The sequence below is a fragment of the Hemibagrus wyckioides genome, linkage group LG07 (assembly GCF_019097595.1).
Source record: "Hemibagrus wyckioides isolate EC202008001 linkage group LG07, SWU_Hwy_1.0, whole genome shotgun sequence".
Lineage (NCBI taxonomy): Eukaryota > Metazoa > Chordata > Actinopteri > Siluriformes > Bagridae > Hemibagrus > Hemibagrus wyckioides.
The window spans coordinates 8,166,284-8,183,907 of record NC_080716.1 but is presented as its reverse complement, the minus strand read 5'-3'; the positions used below and the strand labels follow the sequence as shown (position 1 = coordinate 8,183,907).

Below are 17,624 nucleotides of genomic sequence, written 5' to 3'. Positions count from 1 at the left end.
TTAAAATAGACTGTTAGCCTCTTACAAAGACTAATACGATTTTTTAGAAGTTAGTTTAGAATTTATAGTTAACGGCCTCCAGTAGCTTTTTATTGCATCTATGACATGCCAAGAAAGTTGAGGAATTGTGAATGCAAGTTCATTAGCTTTTCGAAGGATACATTGTTACAGCAGTTTAGTTATGATTCTATGAATGAGTACAGGGTAATAAAATGTAGGTAGTGTAGGATCTGCTCAGTCAATTGGCCTTTGCCAGTGTCTAGATCTGAAACCAGTTGATGGTGGATGGGAAGCTACTTAACTCCAGGCACCACAGCTAATAGAGTTTTACTGGTGTCTGGTCTCAAACGGTGTTCACGTTCTTAGCAAACAATCAATATCACCTGCAAATGTAAGGTGGAATTATTCTTGGTACTATGCAATATCAATGTTCATTCTGTCTATTTATGTAGTTTGTCAGTGTTGTTTTGCTTCTGGAGGTTTATTTTTTCCAAGTTTTTGAGTGCAACAAACACTTAATAGGGAAATATGAATATTTGGAGAATTGATTTAAAATTTCTGCTCAAACATTTGAATCTAAATGAAACTAAACTATTTCATGTCAGAAATGCATTTAAGATATATATCCTCATAAATGCATTTCTGACATGAAATAGTTTTTTTTTTTTTTTTTTTAATAATATACGAAGTACATTAAGTTGCTGGTGGTATAGGGCAGGATCCTGTAATCTCATTGCTACAGCCCAGATTCATTTTCCCAGGCAGGAAACCAACCCAGCCACTGAGGGGTTAATTCTCAGTGCCAGTCCCAAGCCAGGATAAGAAGGGAAGGTTGTGTCAGGAAGGGCATCCAGAGTAAAACCTGTACCAAAATACAATATATAGTGACCCTGAACACGGAACAGATTTGCAAACCTGGCAATACTAGTGACTAGACATTTTGATGTTGTCCAGGATGCATCCAGACACATTGCCATTCACACTAGAAATAGGTTTTTAAACATGTGCATCCCAGACCTCCTCCACACCGTCCACAACGATGACCTGAGTGATCGCATTACAAGCATTTGACCCCATTCACAGTTGTATTTAGTACTGAGATGGACGTGCACACCATATCTGAACAGGGCCAGTGACCCCAAAACTTCATTCAAATAAACACAAAAATGTTTTGCACTGGCCACCTGCCCCATGAAAGTGTCCATTTAAATATTTATGTTTTAGACCCCCTTTCAAATTGTAGATCACTAAATGCTTTTTAAAGGAGACCGAAAAAACAGCAAGATTTTCCAGGTGATTTTCCTATTTAATCATAGAAAATGTTTTTCTGCATATTCGGATTCCGTATAGAGATTTTTTATCATGGCTTTCATGGAAACAGAATAATGTTTCATATTAGAGTACATATCTTAACCAGAGTTAATAGCCTACATCCTACTTCTGCATGTTCAATAGCGTACAATTTCCAGATATGGATTCATGTATATTCGATTACTGGCCTTTAATGTGGTAAAAAAATTACATTTAGAAATTACATTAAAAATGAGTCGATTTGCTGAACAGGGCAGGCAACATGGGTAAATCTAAGACACTAAAGCTTTTTTCTTTGGTAAAATATAGCGATATGAATAAAACCTAGTGCCCCCAAAATATAAACCACTGCACATGTTATCATCTAAATTAATTTCTGTATTATTTATGAACATTTTTAAGTTAACTGGAAGTGATGAAGATGAATTATGGTACAGTAGCGTGTTGGACTCGCACTGTGTGTGTGCATGTGTGTGTGTGAGTGTGTGTGTGTGTGTGTATGTCTGTGTGTGTGTGTGTGTGTGTGAGTGAGTGTGTGTGTATGTGTCTGTGTGTGTGTGTGTGAGACAGGTGAACAGCTTGCCTTGGCTCCGAACTCCTACGGCTACATTCCTGCAACGCTTGACAGCTATGCTCACTGAGCACTAATTAAATGATCTAGTTAAGCACGTGCAGTGCATGGCTACAGCTAGATCTTGCTGTCTGTGCAAATCAGTCCTGGCAGTTTAGTACATGTTCAAGCCTGTGCTGAACTCGGCTCTGCCTGCCACTGCTCGATATTCAGTGACAACAAACTGATCACCGTAGCCGTAACTGACCGATACCTCATTCTGTGTCCGATTGTTCAAAAAACTTCATTCACTGTATTGCTCCAAATGTATGACCTGGGCATTGTGGAGAACCTGCTTAGGTATTAGATAACAGTATATTTATTTATTATTTTTGTAGATGACTAAATTAACCATGACATCAGTGGCCTGAATATTATAACCAGATATCTAGCAGTTAAAACTTACTAAGTATGATCCTAGCTATTAAAAGGTCTGAAATCTTTCAAAATAAAAAAGGAAGTATATGAATTTCAGGATCTGCTCCACAGAGTAATGCCATTACCTTTAATCAGGGATATATTATACAGATCAGTGCTTTCTCCACTCCAACATGTCTCCTTACACTAGTAAAGGATTAGAGAATTGATTGGCTGAAAATGTTGTTGGTGGATAAAAAAAAAGAAAAAAATATATATCAAATTGTGTAATCAAGAAGCTGTACAGGATTTTGATCATCAAATTGCTGGCCTACCAAGTAACTTCAGACTGCTTCTGTTTTTCATAGATCGGTTTTTAGGCCATGTTATTTTTCCCCATGTTTTCTCCTTCCATGCAAGATCTGAGCCAGGTATCTTGTGTTCTTATTGTCTTGATAGAACTGGGAATGAGCAAAATGTAAACTGGCTGATTTGGACAAGAGCCAGTTTGGAAACACTGGACTTCACACACTAAACACTAACACACACCTGTATATAAGCACTGGACTAAACAGACCTGAAGTGGGAGAAGCAAGAAGGAGTGAGTCTATGAATAACTTAGATGGGGATTGGTGGAATAACTTTAACTAACTTTGGTGGAATTTTAAAGGGGTTTCTAAATCAACACACCTTCTCCTAAACTTGCCCAATTCACCTAAGTGCTTACTTGTGTATATATTAAGAACTAATGAGAAATAATAGTTAAAAGGGTTTGTCCTGAGACCAGTGACCCCTAATCAATTCAATCAAATCAAATTGTTAATTTTGTACTGTTTTGTGCAAACTGCATAGTGCACCAATATCACTGTGCTCAGTTATAGTACAATTTGTATTTGTACTCATAGTACAGTTTACAGAGTTTACCTGTGAATCCACAGAAAAACACTGGGCTTTCTTCCTGTTTTGTAGTCTTGGTCTTTTAGTCTTTAGACTTGGCCTTGTCTTGGTCTTGAGTGGTAAAAGTCATAGTCTTTGTTTTGCTTGGGTCTTGGTTTTAGACAGGTGTCAGACTAAAGGACTGTGGACCAAACGTGACCTGCTGCCTCGTTTCACTTGAGCGCCTGCAAAGTTGCCAAAAATAGTTTGAATAATTTGAATAAATAATTTCCAATTGGAACAGCACATAGTACCTACTTCTCTGAATATTAATCCTTGCATAACATTACTGTCTAAAATTCACATCAGATCCATGTAGTACCTGATTTAATAATTGATTCCAAATCCCAAAATGTATTACTAAGTATAGAAACAATATATTGTATAAAGAAATGTTGATGGAGTAAAAAGACAACAGAGAGGTGAGACTAAAGTCACGTATGCTCTGTTAACCATGAGTGTGTTCTTCTTAAATGTCTTTATTAACATTATATTTTCAGCATTTCCAAAACGTATACAGTATATAATAAAAAGAAATCCTTTAATTGCTTTAGTAAACATTATCACCTTGGCCTAATAGTTTGTAGAGCTGATTAACTTCTGAATAGATAATGCTTTTAAAAATTGATCAGTCTACCGTTATGGCCTTCACATTCTCTTACAAAAAGGCTGATGAGGCTCAGAGAGAGTTTAACTAGAGACAGTCCTGACTTCAGCGTTGGTAATAGATACAGGAGTTTTTTAAGCATTGTTAATAACATTGTAAAATTTATCTAGGGGATCATGTAAGTAACAGTGTGACATTGACTCTCTTGTGTATAAATTTAAACCTGAAGCTCAACTACTTGGTTACAGAATTAGCTAGACCAACCTGCAACACAAATACATCAAGACTAGTTTTTGATTGATTTGACCTGACCCCACAATGCCCTCTTTCCTAACCCAGCAACTTAATGCAAACCCAAAGTTGCCCTACCCAACCCAGTTGTCCTTACAAGTTATTCATCAAACAACTACTTTGTTTTCGGAGGTTATGAACCAATGAGGCTGCTGAAATGTGGCCCGCCACTTCCAGGGTGAGAAGCCAAAGCTCAGTGTCTTTGGCTGAATTACTTCATTTCACAGAGATTGTATAATGGGCACTTTAAGGGATTTGTACACACAACTTTATCTAATCCTACTGGAGCAGAATGAAGCCCCTCTTATTTAAATCCTGAGTGATTTTTAGAGAAATTTGAGGGACCTAAAGCATATCAAGCTGTAGGGAAGACTGTTACCTAATGCAGATATGATGAACTTAACCTGTTGTTACATTTCCTAAATCATCTTGGACTGTATTGCTGTTTCAGCCCTACAACAACATTTCAGTTTTGTGCTGGTTTGTGATGAGGGCTATGTTAAGATTGTTGCATTGCTCTCTTCCCTTTGCTTTTCAGCTTTCTGAAAATCTTCTTATTAAACTCATTAACATCAGTTGAACCATGTTAAATCACTCTGTCACTTTTTGGATATTTGTAGCACTCATTGACCCTCTGAAGCTGCACTCGCTCTGAACTGAGACTTTTAACTCTCCTGTGGTGAAGGAATTTCGCCCTAAGTGGGTTCAGAAGGTTGGGCAGGAAGGTCAGCCCTCCAGCAACGGTGACCCTTGTATAACTGAACTATTTGAACAGATGGCTTCAGCTGTTTCCAAATGTGTTGCTTTGAGTCTGAGAAAAACACTCTTTTTTAGGTTGTAGGTTTTAGCTCTTTCCTTTAGGTTGTCTTTCATGTATATTTATATTTCTGTCTCCATAATGCTTATTATATTAAAGAATACACACTTCTCTTTATTAGTCACTGTTCATACTATGCATCCTGCCGTCTTTTCCATCCTCCTGCCATGCATGAGGAGTTGGTTGTCAGTGGTTTAAGTGATCTTTTAATGAGAAGTCTAGACTTAATAGACCTTTCGATAAATGGTGTGGACTTCTCATTAAAAGTGCCTGTAAAGTGTGCTATAGAAAGTGACTTTGTTATTAAGCAAATTGTGTACATTTTAATGTGTACATGATGATCTGACCATTAAGAAAAAGTGAGGGGATAAAGTTTCTGTGTCTTTCTTTCTTTCTTTCTTTCTTTCTTTCTTTCTTTCTTTCTTTCTTTCTTTCTTTCTTTCTTTCTTTCTTTCTTTCTTTCTTTCTTTCTTTCTTTCTTTCTTTCTTTCTCTTAATCAGTTCACATTATTGTGTTTGAGTTGAGTATGGTTGCCTACATGCCTCTCTCTCTCTCTCTCTCTCTCTCTCTTGCATGAGCAGTGGTAGCCATCATAGGTATATAGCCCTCATAGATATACTCCATCAAACCACTCCAACAGGCTCTGAAAAATCTCAACTACATCAGCCGATTTTAATTTAGAATAATTTAGGTATTTAACAATTTTTATATTCCTATAACTGCATACCCTGAAGCATTTTGTTCTGCACAGTAACCAAATTACATTTGTATTTAATTAATCAAGTTTATAAATAATAAATGCACAAGTAATTAAAAACAGGTTAATTTAACTAAATACTTTCATATCTGTTTATAGTTTTGTCCCCCAAAAAAGTTGATCATTGTTGTCACTTACATATGAGTATAGTAAAGTCCTTTTATAGAAATGAATAAACTGTGTAATAAAATTTCTTTTTTTTTGTGCCACACTACTGTGTGGCTTCAGAAACTCTCTCTACTCAGTAGTCACAAGCAGTTCCTGTATTAAGCATGATGTAGTTGAAGCAGAGTCAAAGCTGATGACCTTTAACCTCTTTGAGCTGTCTCAACGAGGTACTGGCAGTCACCTAATTTCAAAAGCCCAGCTATTCCTAACTTCCCCTATCTGTATCAGACTTTTTTCACAGTCTCATGAGTCATGGAGCCACTTCTTTTGTGAACAGGTTCCAGTTACAAAGTATGAATTATTGTGGTGCACACAACCAAAAATGTGATGTCCACGTATGATAAAGACACTATCCCTTTAAGTTTTGGGACATTTTCATGTGCAATTTAAAAAATAGCTCAAAGGGCAATAGCGAGTAGCTCAGCTACTAACCAACAACCATTACCGAATCAGAATAGTTTGTTAACATTAACTGATCTACAGCCAATTCTGTAGAAAACCAAGTTAAATGTAGAGAAGGGGAACTTCACACTGTTCACAGCGTGCACAGCTATGCTGATTTGACATCACTCTGTAAACAGAGGAGGAACTGGTATTTGAGAAGAGTATTTGGGAAGACTACCCCTAGGTGCCAAGTTTTCATGTAGAAATATAAAGTTTAGTAGGCATTTTCGTGCTTTTTATCAGTTGTGCTCAGAGAATTACAAGTTGCCTCGAATGCAGCATGTATCCATTACTACAGCAATACACATAGCCTTACTAATCTTCAGTCTTCTGGGGCTGAGCACAGTGCCAGGTCACTAATCAGTTTGATGGGAAATGAGTTAGAATGGGGAGTTGTGAAGAAGCGCTTGTGTTTAAGTGCCTCCTCCTTGTTCTCTTCTCTGGTCATACACTTTAAGCAGGTGAGCCTTTAACAAGAATAGCAGGTGCCCAGCTGTCCAGCCAGGTTTGCATGCAGTTACTTAGACATCCAGCAATGAAACTGAAGGGTCGTTGTTTATCATTCTTGGTCACATTTCTCTTGGTTTCTTACTAAGCTTCTTTTTTCCACTGCTCTGATATCGAACACCAGGTGACACTAACTGACAGAAGCTGAGTGAACAAGCCTTCAAATGAACAGAAAACACACAATAACAGATTTTGTTTTTATATTAATGATGGCAACAAAGGAAAATTTGAAAATATATATCAAAAGGCATCTTCCTACAATACAAATAACCTAACAACACATCTTAAACTCAGCAGAAGCAGTTCACTGATAAATACAATTATATTGTAATAGTACAAATGATTATCGTGTGTGTGTGCATGTATTTGTTACATTACAAAAAAGATGTTTGCTTTTAAAGGACCTGTAGCCTGTTTGCGTTTCTAAAGTGTTGCAGCTGCTTCCACATCCAAGGCATTTTCTCAGGCCTGTACTGCTGTCTGCTATTTGGCTCAGGTGCGTTTGAATCTCCCTTGAGATTAGACTCAAAACCTTGATGTTTAGCCAGATATAGCTAAATATATCCAGAACAAGAAAACACAATAATAAAGAGGTACTAAACAGTTACTGAAGACAGTTTTACTGAAAATATGAAACAGTTACTGAAGACTGGTTTACTGAACTAATGTAACTAGCTAACACACAACTTGCTAATGTTTTAAAGGGAAAAAATATCCTGGAGGGCTGTACATTTGATGTCTACTATTGAAACCAGCAAACAAAACATTCTGTATTGTCCCTGTTTAATTAATACTAGGCAGGTTACTAAATTCAGTACTGCTATCAGTATTCGCAAGCACCAAAGCATACTGTATGTACTCATACTCAGTCTGAAAAAAAGGAAAATCCTGCATCCTTACCAGTGCGAATTTAGATAACACTTACTAGTGTGTGATCCCGTCAGTGAACCAGAAAAAATACAAATAGCAATATATTTTTAATAGCAAGTTGACAGCTTTTGTGTTCATCGTCACAGGTCATCTGAAAGAAATCTCAGTCTGTTGTGGTGTGGAAGTACAGTGTGTCATTGTGTACTGGGTTTATGGTGTGCTATGTGTGCTAATATAGTTTACTATTTACTGATTAAAACATATCCAACAACAATTTCGTCAACGCTACAAATTTGCCGGAACTACATGGTGAATAGGGAATGAATTCAGATGCAAAGCAAATATGGACCAATATGAATCATGAACCAAACATGATATATTTGGGTTTGCGGGGTTTATTGCTCTGTAGATACCAGCTGAGAATTGAGATGAGATGCAAACTGAGACAAAGGAAAGGGTTGTAGAGCTACAGAAATGCGATGTGTTCTAAATATTTGGTCTAACAAATGAACAAAAGTAAGTAAACGCAGACTGTCTACACAATCTGTTTTATATAATTATCTAGCAATCGTGTTCTCTATGCTCAAGACTGTATGGCTTAAATTGTTCATGGGAACCTGAAAAGCCCATACTCACCGGGCCTCTCTAGTGGTCACACTGGAGGTCACGCTAAAGACCATCTGACATGAACAGATGGAGGAAATGAGCCGACAGGACCAGAGGGTAGTCTTGTGAAGGCAAGATTTTAATTCATATCAATTGCACACCTCGTTCACATGGTCCTCCCAGGGCTCTTGCATGCTACAGAGGGCCAGAGGGTTTTGCAAAGATTGACCTTTATGTTTTTAATCTAATAGGGCTAAGAGGGCTGATAATATGCAAATATTTGTGAGGAATTAACTTAATGTGTGTTCAAGCACTATACTTATTGCAAGCAATTAGGTATTCCAGCCTTTTTAATGTAAATCTCTAACCCTAGGTCTTTCTTTGTGTTTGTGGTCCAGAATGGAGCAGTTCCGGGTGAACAAGTGAAGAAAGATGAGAATTCTCGGCGAGGAAACTGGGGGAACCAGATCGAGTTTGTCCTGACTAGTGTGGGCTATGCAGTGGGGCTGGGGAACGTCTGGAGGTTCCCTTACCTCTGTTACAGGAATGGCGGAGGTGACTATGTTGTGTTTTTCTCATCTATAATGTATTCATATCATCTATCAGATCCAGAATTAATTTGATTTTCTATTTACATTAAAAGCGTATAGTCTAAATATATATTTACACAAGGAAAAGTTTGTATTGTCTTGTTTTATAGCTACATATTTTTCATTTCATTTCATTTTCTGTACCACTTATCCGATCTATACTCGGGTCACGGGTAGCCTGTGCCTATCTCAGGCGTCATCAGGCATCAAGGCATAGCTGCATATCCTACCCTTAATCTTATTGAGTATGAAACAGTGAAGCATAGAGGTTGCACACTATTGTTGTGTTACCCAATTTTGCCATAAAAAGGCAGTCCCTATAGGATCAAGGTTGCCAGTTCACTTAAAATAGAGTATTCTAGTGCTATCAAGATTCCAATAACATCTGTTCATTTTTTATGAGCTTCAGGGACTGCCACCTGTAGAAAGGGGTATATACTGTATTAGACCAAACTTACACAATACTGGGATATACAGAGCACTAGATATTCCAGCACATCAAATTTGAGATTTACCTTTGAGCCTAAATGCCACTGTGTCAATTTGTGTGTAATGTTAGTTTGTTTAGATTACTTCTTGACGAATATTTGTGCAAGCCTACACTAATCCGAAATAGACAAATGACTAGCCCAGGGGCCTGGAACAGGCTGATATTGAAGCCGGGCTAGTAGCTTTTAAATTGCCATTGCCAAGTATATGTATATACTCATTTGTATCCCTAATTTTGCAGCAATGCATTAGTTAACTATCTAGCTCGCTATATGTTATATCATTGCATCGTTTACCAGTTTTTAGCTAGTTTATTATTTATTCACCCCTGTATACTAGTTAAATGGGTTTCTCAAAGGTTCTTTGAATAGTTAAGATCTAATCACTCCTTAATGAGGTCCTATACTCTTTATGAAAAGGAAACCCGTCTGTTTCTCTCTTATCAGGCGCTATACGGAACCATTAAGGTCTTTATGATGATAGATTTATCCTTTTGTATCATTTCTAAAGGTCTTTTCCCTCTTATTTTAAATGAACACTTTTGTGTAAAGTGGAATTTAAAAAGGAAAATGCTTAATGATTTTTCCTGGTCATAAGTTAGTGTAACTGGATCCATAGTTAAAAGAATAATTTGCTTAGTCTGTATTTTAGTTGTTGTTTAATTAAGAAACATCTTTTTTTATGTCTTTGCATGTTTGTCAGGTGCCTTCATGTTCCCGTACTTTATCATGCTGGTGTTTTGTGGCATACCGCTGTTTTTCTTGGAGCTCTCCTTTGGCCAGTTCACCTCGCTGGGTTGTCTGGGAGTGTGGAAGGTCAGCCCCATGTTCAAAGGTGAGCCTTTATGAATAGCACCAGCACTCAGATATGGAATAGATGCAAGTCAAATTTTTGATCATCAAAAATGCTTCAGTATTTCTACTAAAACAAATATAAATATGTTTTTCTATGAAGCTAAACATGCTTCAGAATTTCTCTAATGAACAAAAATTTGTTTGTCAAATGGAGAAAAACCATGGTGAAACATGATTTTAACTTCAGTCACAGACTTCCATCAATTATTTGCACTCCCTCCTGTACTAACTGCTGTTCCTTAAATTCTGATAATATTTACATTTCCAAACACTGACATGAAGATATATCGAGCATTTTAAAACAAATGGCTTATGCTATAATATGACAGTAGTCAGCCTGCATCAGTAGAGATTTCATTTGTAGTCAACAGATTCAATTTCCCTTGTACTTTTTTCCTCTTAGGTGTTGGCTATGGAATGATGGTGGTCTCCACTTACATCGGCATCTATTACAATGTGGTCATCTGTATCGCAATCTACTACTTCTTCACGTCCATGACCAATTTGCTGCCATGGACATACTGCAACAACCCCTGGAACACCCCAGACTGCAGTGGTGTAGTAAGCACACATCGGGCAAATGCAACCTTTGCCAATGTCACCGCTAATGTAGTGTCGGGCCTCACTGAGGTGATCAACCGCACCAAGAGGACGAGCCCCAGTGAGGAATACTGGAGGTTAGCATGGCACCAATCAGTTTGTCTTCCTCAAAAAACCTTATAGATTATATATATGGCTGCACCTCTACATCCTTCTCTATTTGCCAGTAGATGTTAATGCTAAACTCACTACTTACTGTATTCATTGTAACTTCTTATATAATCACAGAGCCTCACTTGAAACTGTGTAGCTCCACCTGATCCACTCTCCATTTTATGTCAGAAACCTGAATAAATAGATAAGGAGATACTTTGGGGGGAAAATCTTTTGAGGTTGTAATCTAATGTGTGTGTGCCAGAGCCAATGCCAGTGTCTTTGATGGACCTGCAGTATCACATCATGAAAGCAGTATAGGCAAAGTTTTCAAATATGTAAATAATCTAATAAAAATAAAGTTAAGCATTTGAGCACACTGAATTTCTGTAATTATTGTTGCCTTCTTCCTTTCCAGGCTTGAAACCCAGCTTCTTCAGTTGTTTGTTTTCTGTTGTTGTTTCTCCCTTTAGTTTCCTCTTCAGGAGGTGAAATGCTGCTCACTTGGGTTACAGTCTGGTGATTGACTTAGTCAGTCAAAAACCTTCCACTCTTTCCCCCTGATGAGGTGCTTTGTTGTGTTGGCAGTGTGTTTTAGGGTCATGCTGAGGTTCTTCCCAATTAGATTGGATGCATTTCTCTGTAAATAAACAGACAGATTGTTTCTGTAGACTTCTGAATTCATTCCTCTGCTACCATCATGCTACATCATCAATACAGATTAGTGATCCTCTTCCAGGATCAGCCACGCAAGCCCAAGCCATAACACTACCCCACTATGCTTGACCCATGAGCTTACAGGTTCTGGATCATGATCAGATCCATTCTTTCTTCACATTTTGGCCTTTGCATCACTTTGATAGAGGTTAATCTTGGTTCCAGAACTTTTGTGGCTTGTCTCTGTTTTTCTTTGTGAATTTCAATCTGGCTTTCTGATTATTATTGCAGATGAAGGGTTTGCATCTTGTGATATGGGCTTAATATTTCTGCTCTCAAACCTTCACCCCATGTGCTGTGGAGGTTATTGGAGAGGTCACTGAATGTTGTTTTTGGGCTTTTCTTCACGGATCTCACAATGTTTCTGTCATCAGTCCGGTTGTTTTCCTTTGCTGTGACCTGCTCCATGTCCATGGCTGTTAGTACATAAGTGGCCTCTTTCAGGACATTCCAAATTGTGGCATTGGCTATGGTCAGTGCTTGTGCAGTGGCTCTGAGAAAATTTCCCTCCTTTCTCAGCTTCGAAATGGCTTGCTTTTCTTCCATAGTCAGCTCTCTGGATTTCATGTTGGTTTTTAACACATGCCCCTCTTCACAGGTGAAACCCAGGTCTCAAACCAACAGCAGACATTCAGAACTATTAATTGTTTAAACCATGAATCTAACAGGACACACTTGGCTTTGATCACTTGAAGAATGGGTGTGTTCAACAAAAGATGTAGTTTGTTTAACTAGATTTAAATCTTAGGAAATGAAAGCTGATATTCTGATCAGTAATCTCATATTCATCTTCTGATCTCAAACCCAAATGTCTTCAGTGTAAATATAAATTTATATAAAAAAAAGAAAAATCGGTCTTGCTTTTCCAGTGCTTGCAGAGGGGACTGGAATCAGTCAAGTGTAGAGATGATGAGGTTCGTTTTTATCTCTTGGATGTTACTTAAGGCCCCAGAAAGTTCAGAAACAGCCCTGCTTGTAACAGTTAAACTTGCAGTGTGCTTAAAAATGAATGAACTGATTATTATTATGATAAACTGCCTTTTTCATTAGTGTATGAAATTACTGGCTCTGCAGTTTTCTTATACTGTGGAAATGCACTGCAAGTTTTGGATGTGGAGTTCACTGATATGCTTGTTGAAGTTTTTTTAGTCATCAGGCCTGCCTTCAGCTGGAAGAATTAAACATGAGGCTGGCAACAGCAGAACATAATGTTGTTTTTTTCTGTGGATGTGTGTGTGTGTGTGTAGTCCTTCTGTATACGTACTGTCAGTGTGAGGAGAATGGGAGCTTTGACAGCGAGGGGTGTGTGTGTGCTTGTGCGTGTGTGCTGAATCATCCTGTAGATTGTTTGTGCCTAGCTCCTCGGGTTGTTTTTAACTGTAAAATGAAAGGCATTACTGTTGCTGCTGTTCTCACTCTCAGACCGTTCATTGTGAAGACAGGGTTGTTTGGACTGGGCAGCTGTCTTGAAATATTGGATTGTTTTTGTCTGAGCCTTTACTAAGCATTTGGCTGTCAGAGTATGGCAGAGTGACATATTGTACTGTAGTGCCTCCTCAGTAAATAAAAGCTTACAGGAAAAACTAAGCAAGAGAGAGAAAATCTCAATCAGTGAATGTTTATTTATTTATTTATTTATTTATTTATTTATTTATTTATTTATTTATTAATAATAGGATTGTAATAGAATAAGGTACTTTTGACAGCTGAGTCTATGCTGTCTTATTCTAAATGACACTTTTAAATACTAACATATCATGTGCACCCGGTACATGTTGCTCAAGAAATTATTTTGAATAATTTTATGTCCCTGTATTTTGTATTTTTTTCACTCTGCCATTACGAGGATCCCCAAGCATCTTATGGAACTGTGCCTGCCTCCTATAAATGTTGATATTGCCAATAATAACTCAGGGATTTTAAAATATAATAGTTGTGTTTGTAGAAAAACAAAAAGAACAAAGATGAGGGTTAAAAACGTATTTGTTTTTTTTTCTTCACTCATTTGTCTTGTCCTCTCAGGAACTATGTACTGAACATCTCAGATGGCATTGGGAACTTTGGTGAAGTGCGACTCCCCATCCTGGGCTGCCTGGCTGTCTCCTGGGTGGTGGTGTTCCTCTGCCTCATCCGTGGGGTGAAGTCCTCTGGCAAGGTGAGCCAGACTGTCCTCCATCTGTTCACATACTATATACCGTGGAGAAATTCTGAATGACTCAGTTGGACATAGAATCTTTTTTTTTTTTGTGAAACACACAACACTATACATTATATAATACTTACAGAAGCATGGATTTGCAATTACCATGACGGATTAGTGACATACCTTTAATATGCTTAATGATTAATGATAAGTTCAAAGTGGACAATTCAAATGGGTTGTTTTTGTTTGGAAGTTGCTCATCATGTTAGTGTAGCGAGCAACACAGACACTGAACAAATGCGATATATCTGTATTGAATTTAATACAGGGTGAATTAATGCATATGCTTTGTATATATCTATTTTTTTTTTAAAAATTAGTCTCTGGTCTGAGCTGCTCTTAATAAGCTTAATAATTTGCATTAATATAGGTGATTGTGCAGTGAGAGTCTGCTAGCCACAGTGTTGATGTTTTTAAAAAATTAAAGACGTTTTTTTATTTTGTTTCATTATGTTTGTCGGGTCTCTAACAGTATTTTTTTCTTTTTCACAAGTCCCCAATTCTGCTGAAGTTATTTACTGCTTCTTTATCGGGCCACAGCTCTGCAGTTGATGAGCCCTGATGGAGAATCATCATTCAGTGAAAAAAGGCTTTGTGTTCATTTTGCTGTATGGGATGTTTCTCAGGTGGTGTACTTCACAGCGACCTTCCCCTACGTAGTGCTGACCATTCTCTTCATTCGAGGCATCACGTTAGATGGTGCCGTCAGTGGAATTAAATACTACCTCACTCCTCAGTGGGAGAAAATCCTGGATGCAAAGGTCAGCCCACTACTGACACGGCATGACGTTTAATGATAAGAAGCAGGGTCGAGTGCTGTAACAATGTAGAAAATTGTCACCAGTATAATACAGTTTGTGTGTTTGTGTTCTGCAGGTGTGGGGTGATGCTGCTTCTCAGATTTTCTACTCTCTGGGCTGTGCCTGGGGTGGGCTCATCACCATGGCTTCCTATAACAAATTTCACAACAACTGTTTTAGGTACGGGACCATGTACCGTGTTTCACTCAGACTGTCTTGAATAGTTTGCATGTCTCATGCTTAGGAATAAAAATGGCAAGCTGGGTTGATTTTTTTTTTTTTTTTTACGTATCCAAATCTAGCACACCAAAATGATTCTCTTTACATATTTGATTAACTGGACTTCTTGTATAATATTGAAAATAATACTGAATACCTGGTTCCAATATTTTAATTTATAAGTAATTCTCCATAGATTTATCATAAATGTTTATTTCACCAAAGTGACCATTGCCACTATAAAAAACAGCTTAAGGTCATTTACAATATGTGAAAACATCAGATCAGTAAATGAATGGCTCCAAACTCAAACTCATATAATCTCAGGGAGTTTTTCTTGCCACTGTCACATCTGGCTTGATCATTAGGGATAAATATCAATTTAAATTTAAAACTTGCTCATTTTTATTGTGAATCTTTTTATTCCTTTGTAACATTGCCCATTGTTAAAAGCTCTATACAAATAAAATCGAACTGAAATGACTCAAAAGCCCTCACTTTTTCCTCACCTTAAGCTTGGGATGGTGTGTGAATTTTCACTCTAACACTAAAATCCCAGTTATACCAGGGAGTTCTATAAAAACCTTAGTTGGGTTTCTGACACTTTATTGTGATTTTGCTGAACAGAGACAGTATCATTATCAGCGTGACGAACTGCGCAACAAGCGTGTACGCCGGCTTTGTCATCTTCTCCATCCTCGGCTTCATGGCGCAGCACCTGGGGGTGGACGTGTCTGAGGTGGCTGACCACGGACCTGGCCTGGCCTTCGTCGCCTACCCAGAAGCCCTGACGCTGCTGCCCATCTCGCCACTCTGGTCGCTGCTTTTCTTCTTCATGCTCATCCTGCTGGGTCTCGGCACACAGGTAAACACAGTCTGTCTTTACTGTCTTGGAAATTCAGCCTGAATAAGAATTTTGAAAAAATTCTCTTCCAAATAGAAATTTATTCTGCTAGTGCTGTTTTCCCTCACTTCAGTGTGTGTGTGTGTTCTTTGGACAGTTCTGCCTTTTGGAGACATTAGTGACCGCCATAGTGGACGAGATCGGCACAGACTGGATCATCCGAAACAAAACCTTCATCACACTTGGAGTGGCCATTGTCGGGTTTCTTTTGGGAGTGCCACTGACCACACAGGTAAGTTGAGCACACACCTGAGGAAAAAAAAAAATCAGTAGCCTATACATGCCTCCATGTTGTGTTGCCCTCTTGTGGTTGCAGGCGGGAATATACTGGTTGCTGCTGATGGATAACTACGCTGCCAGCTTTTCACTAGTCATCATCTCCTGCATCATGTGCATTTGCATCATGTATGTTTATGGTAAGTCAATCACCTCAACTTCCAGCTTTGACTAATGTTTATCTGGTGATGTGTGAATAGGGCTGTAGTGTTCAATATGTCTTCCTTTTGCAGGCCACAGAAACTACTTTAAGGATGTGGAGATGATGCTGGGCTTCCCTCCACCGGTGTTCTTCAGGGTCTGTTGGAGGTTCATCTCTCCGCTTATTATCTCGGTGAGTGCTAGCCTTTGCCATGCCAGATTAGTAGTCACCATGCAGACTGGAAGTAAATGATTAGATTTTCATCCAATTGGATGGAGGCAAAATAAAAGTGTGTGTGTGTCTATACACACACACACATACACACACACACACACACATATATATATATATATATATATATATATTGCTTAAAATAAAATTTTTGCTTCAATCAAATTTAAACAAATGCAAAAAAGTAATTACTGAGTTTGTTTGTTTTTTAATTAAAATGAATAAAAATCACAATTTTTTTCATAAATTTTTAATATAAAATAGAAGAAGAGCAGTCAAAATGGGTGTGCCACATGAGTCCAAGTTTTTCTAATTTATTTTTTGTCATAATTGTTAAGTCAGCATAAAGGTGTTGAAAACAACATAGGCTTTGTATCATTCATTTGGTAATTTATTGACAGTCCCTAAGTGAGACGCCGCCAGATCTGGAGTGAATGTCGAATATAAAACCTTCACTTGTACTCGCACTTCTACTGCTTTTACTTTGTGATTGAGCGTTTTTGTTTTGTTTTGAGTCTCATGCTGTATTAATGACGTTTCAGGTGATTAAACAGATTGGTGGTGTTATCCTTTGGTGCAGAAATGATTGCTGAACATTGCAATGTATAGTTTGCCGAGCAGCAGCATCTGGTTTAAAACCCAAAAAAGTCCACACTTGGGACAAAGATCCTTTTTTGGTACCTAAACAACATCAGGGGTGTTGTCATTAGTGCATTATAACGAGTTATGCACTAGAGGAAAGTTACAATCAATGAAAATGTAATTGGCTGAATCATAGAAAAGTATGATTAAGATCGTTTTTGGAGTTGAATCGAGAGCAAGATTTTTGTTAACGATGAATTGGGCATCTCTCTCTCTCTCTATCTCTGTCTCTCTCACAGGCTTATACCTATACGGATATTTGTATGTGTGTATCATAATACCTTCGAAGTGAAACTCAATTATTCGCTAGCATTAACACTCTCTCCACCTCTGTTTGTCCAGTTCATCCTAATCTTCACTGTGATCCAGTACAAACCCATCACTTACAACGATTACGTGTACCCTGACTGGTCTCTGGTCATCGGCTTCTGCATGGCCCTGTCTTCGGTGATCTGTATTCCTGTCTATGCCCTTTACAAGATTAGCGTGTCTGATGGAACCACGTTTTGGGAGGTGAGGTGTTATGAGTCGACAAAGTGTTTTGTTAAATTGAAACATTCATTTAAATGAGATTGACAACCT

General features: G+C 38.0%; 1 protein-coding gene across 4 annotated transcripts in view; it reads left to right on the top strand.

Moving 5' to 3' along the window:
- The window catches only part of slc6a9 (solute carrier family 6 member 9), a 45,848-nt gene that overhangs the window by 22,178 nt on the left and 6,046 nt on the right, over nt 1–17,624 (top strand). For all 4 annotated transcript variants that reach the window (XM_058395097.1, XM_058395099.1, XM_058395098.1 and 1 more), the window contains 11 exons: nt 8,681–8,837; nt 10,064–10,195; nt 10,619–10,892; nt 13,648–13,780; nt 14,455–14,589; nt 14,705–14,808; nt 15,475–15,712; nt 15,849–15,983; nt 16,068–16,167; nt 16,261–16,361; nt 17,385–17,555. In XM_058395097.1, the coding sequence (XP_058251080.1) occupies nt 8,681–8,837; nt 10,064–10,195; nt 10,619–10,892; nt 13,648–13,780; nt 14,455–14,589; nt 14,705–14,808; nt 15,475–15,712; nt 15,849–15,983; nt 16,068–16,167; nt 16,261–16,361; nt 17,385–17,555 (1,680 nt within the window). The remainder of the gene's footprint in view (nt 1–8,680; nt 8,838–10,063; nt 10,196–10,618; nt 10,893–13,647; nt 13,781–14,454; nt 14,590–14,704; nt 14,809–15,474; nt 15,713–15,848; nt 15,984–16,067; nt 16,168–16,260; nt 16,362–17,384; nt 17,556–17,624) is intronic.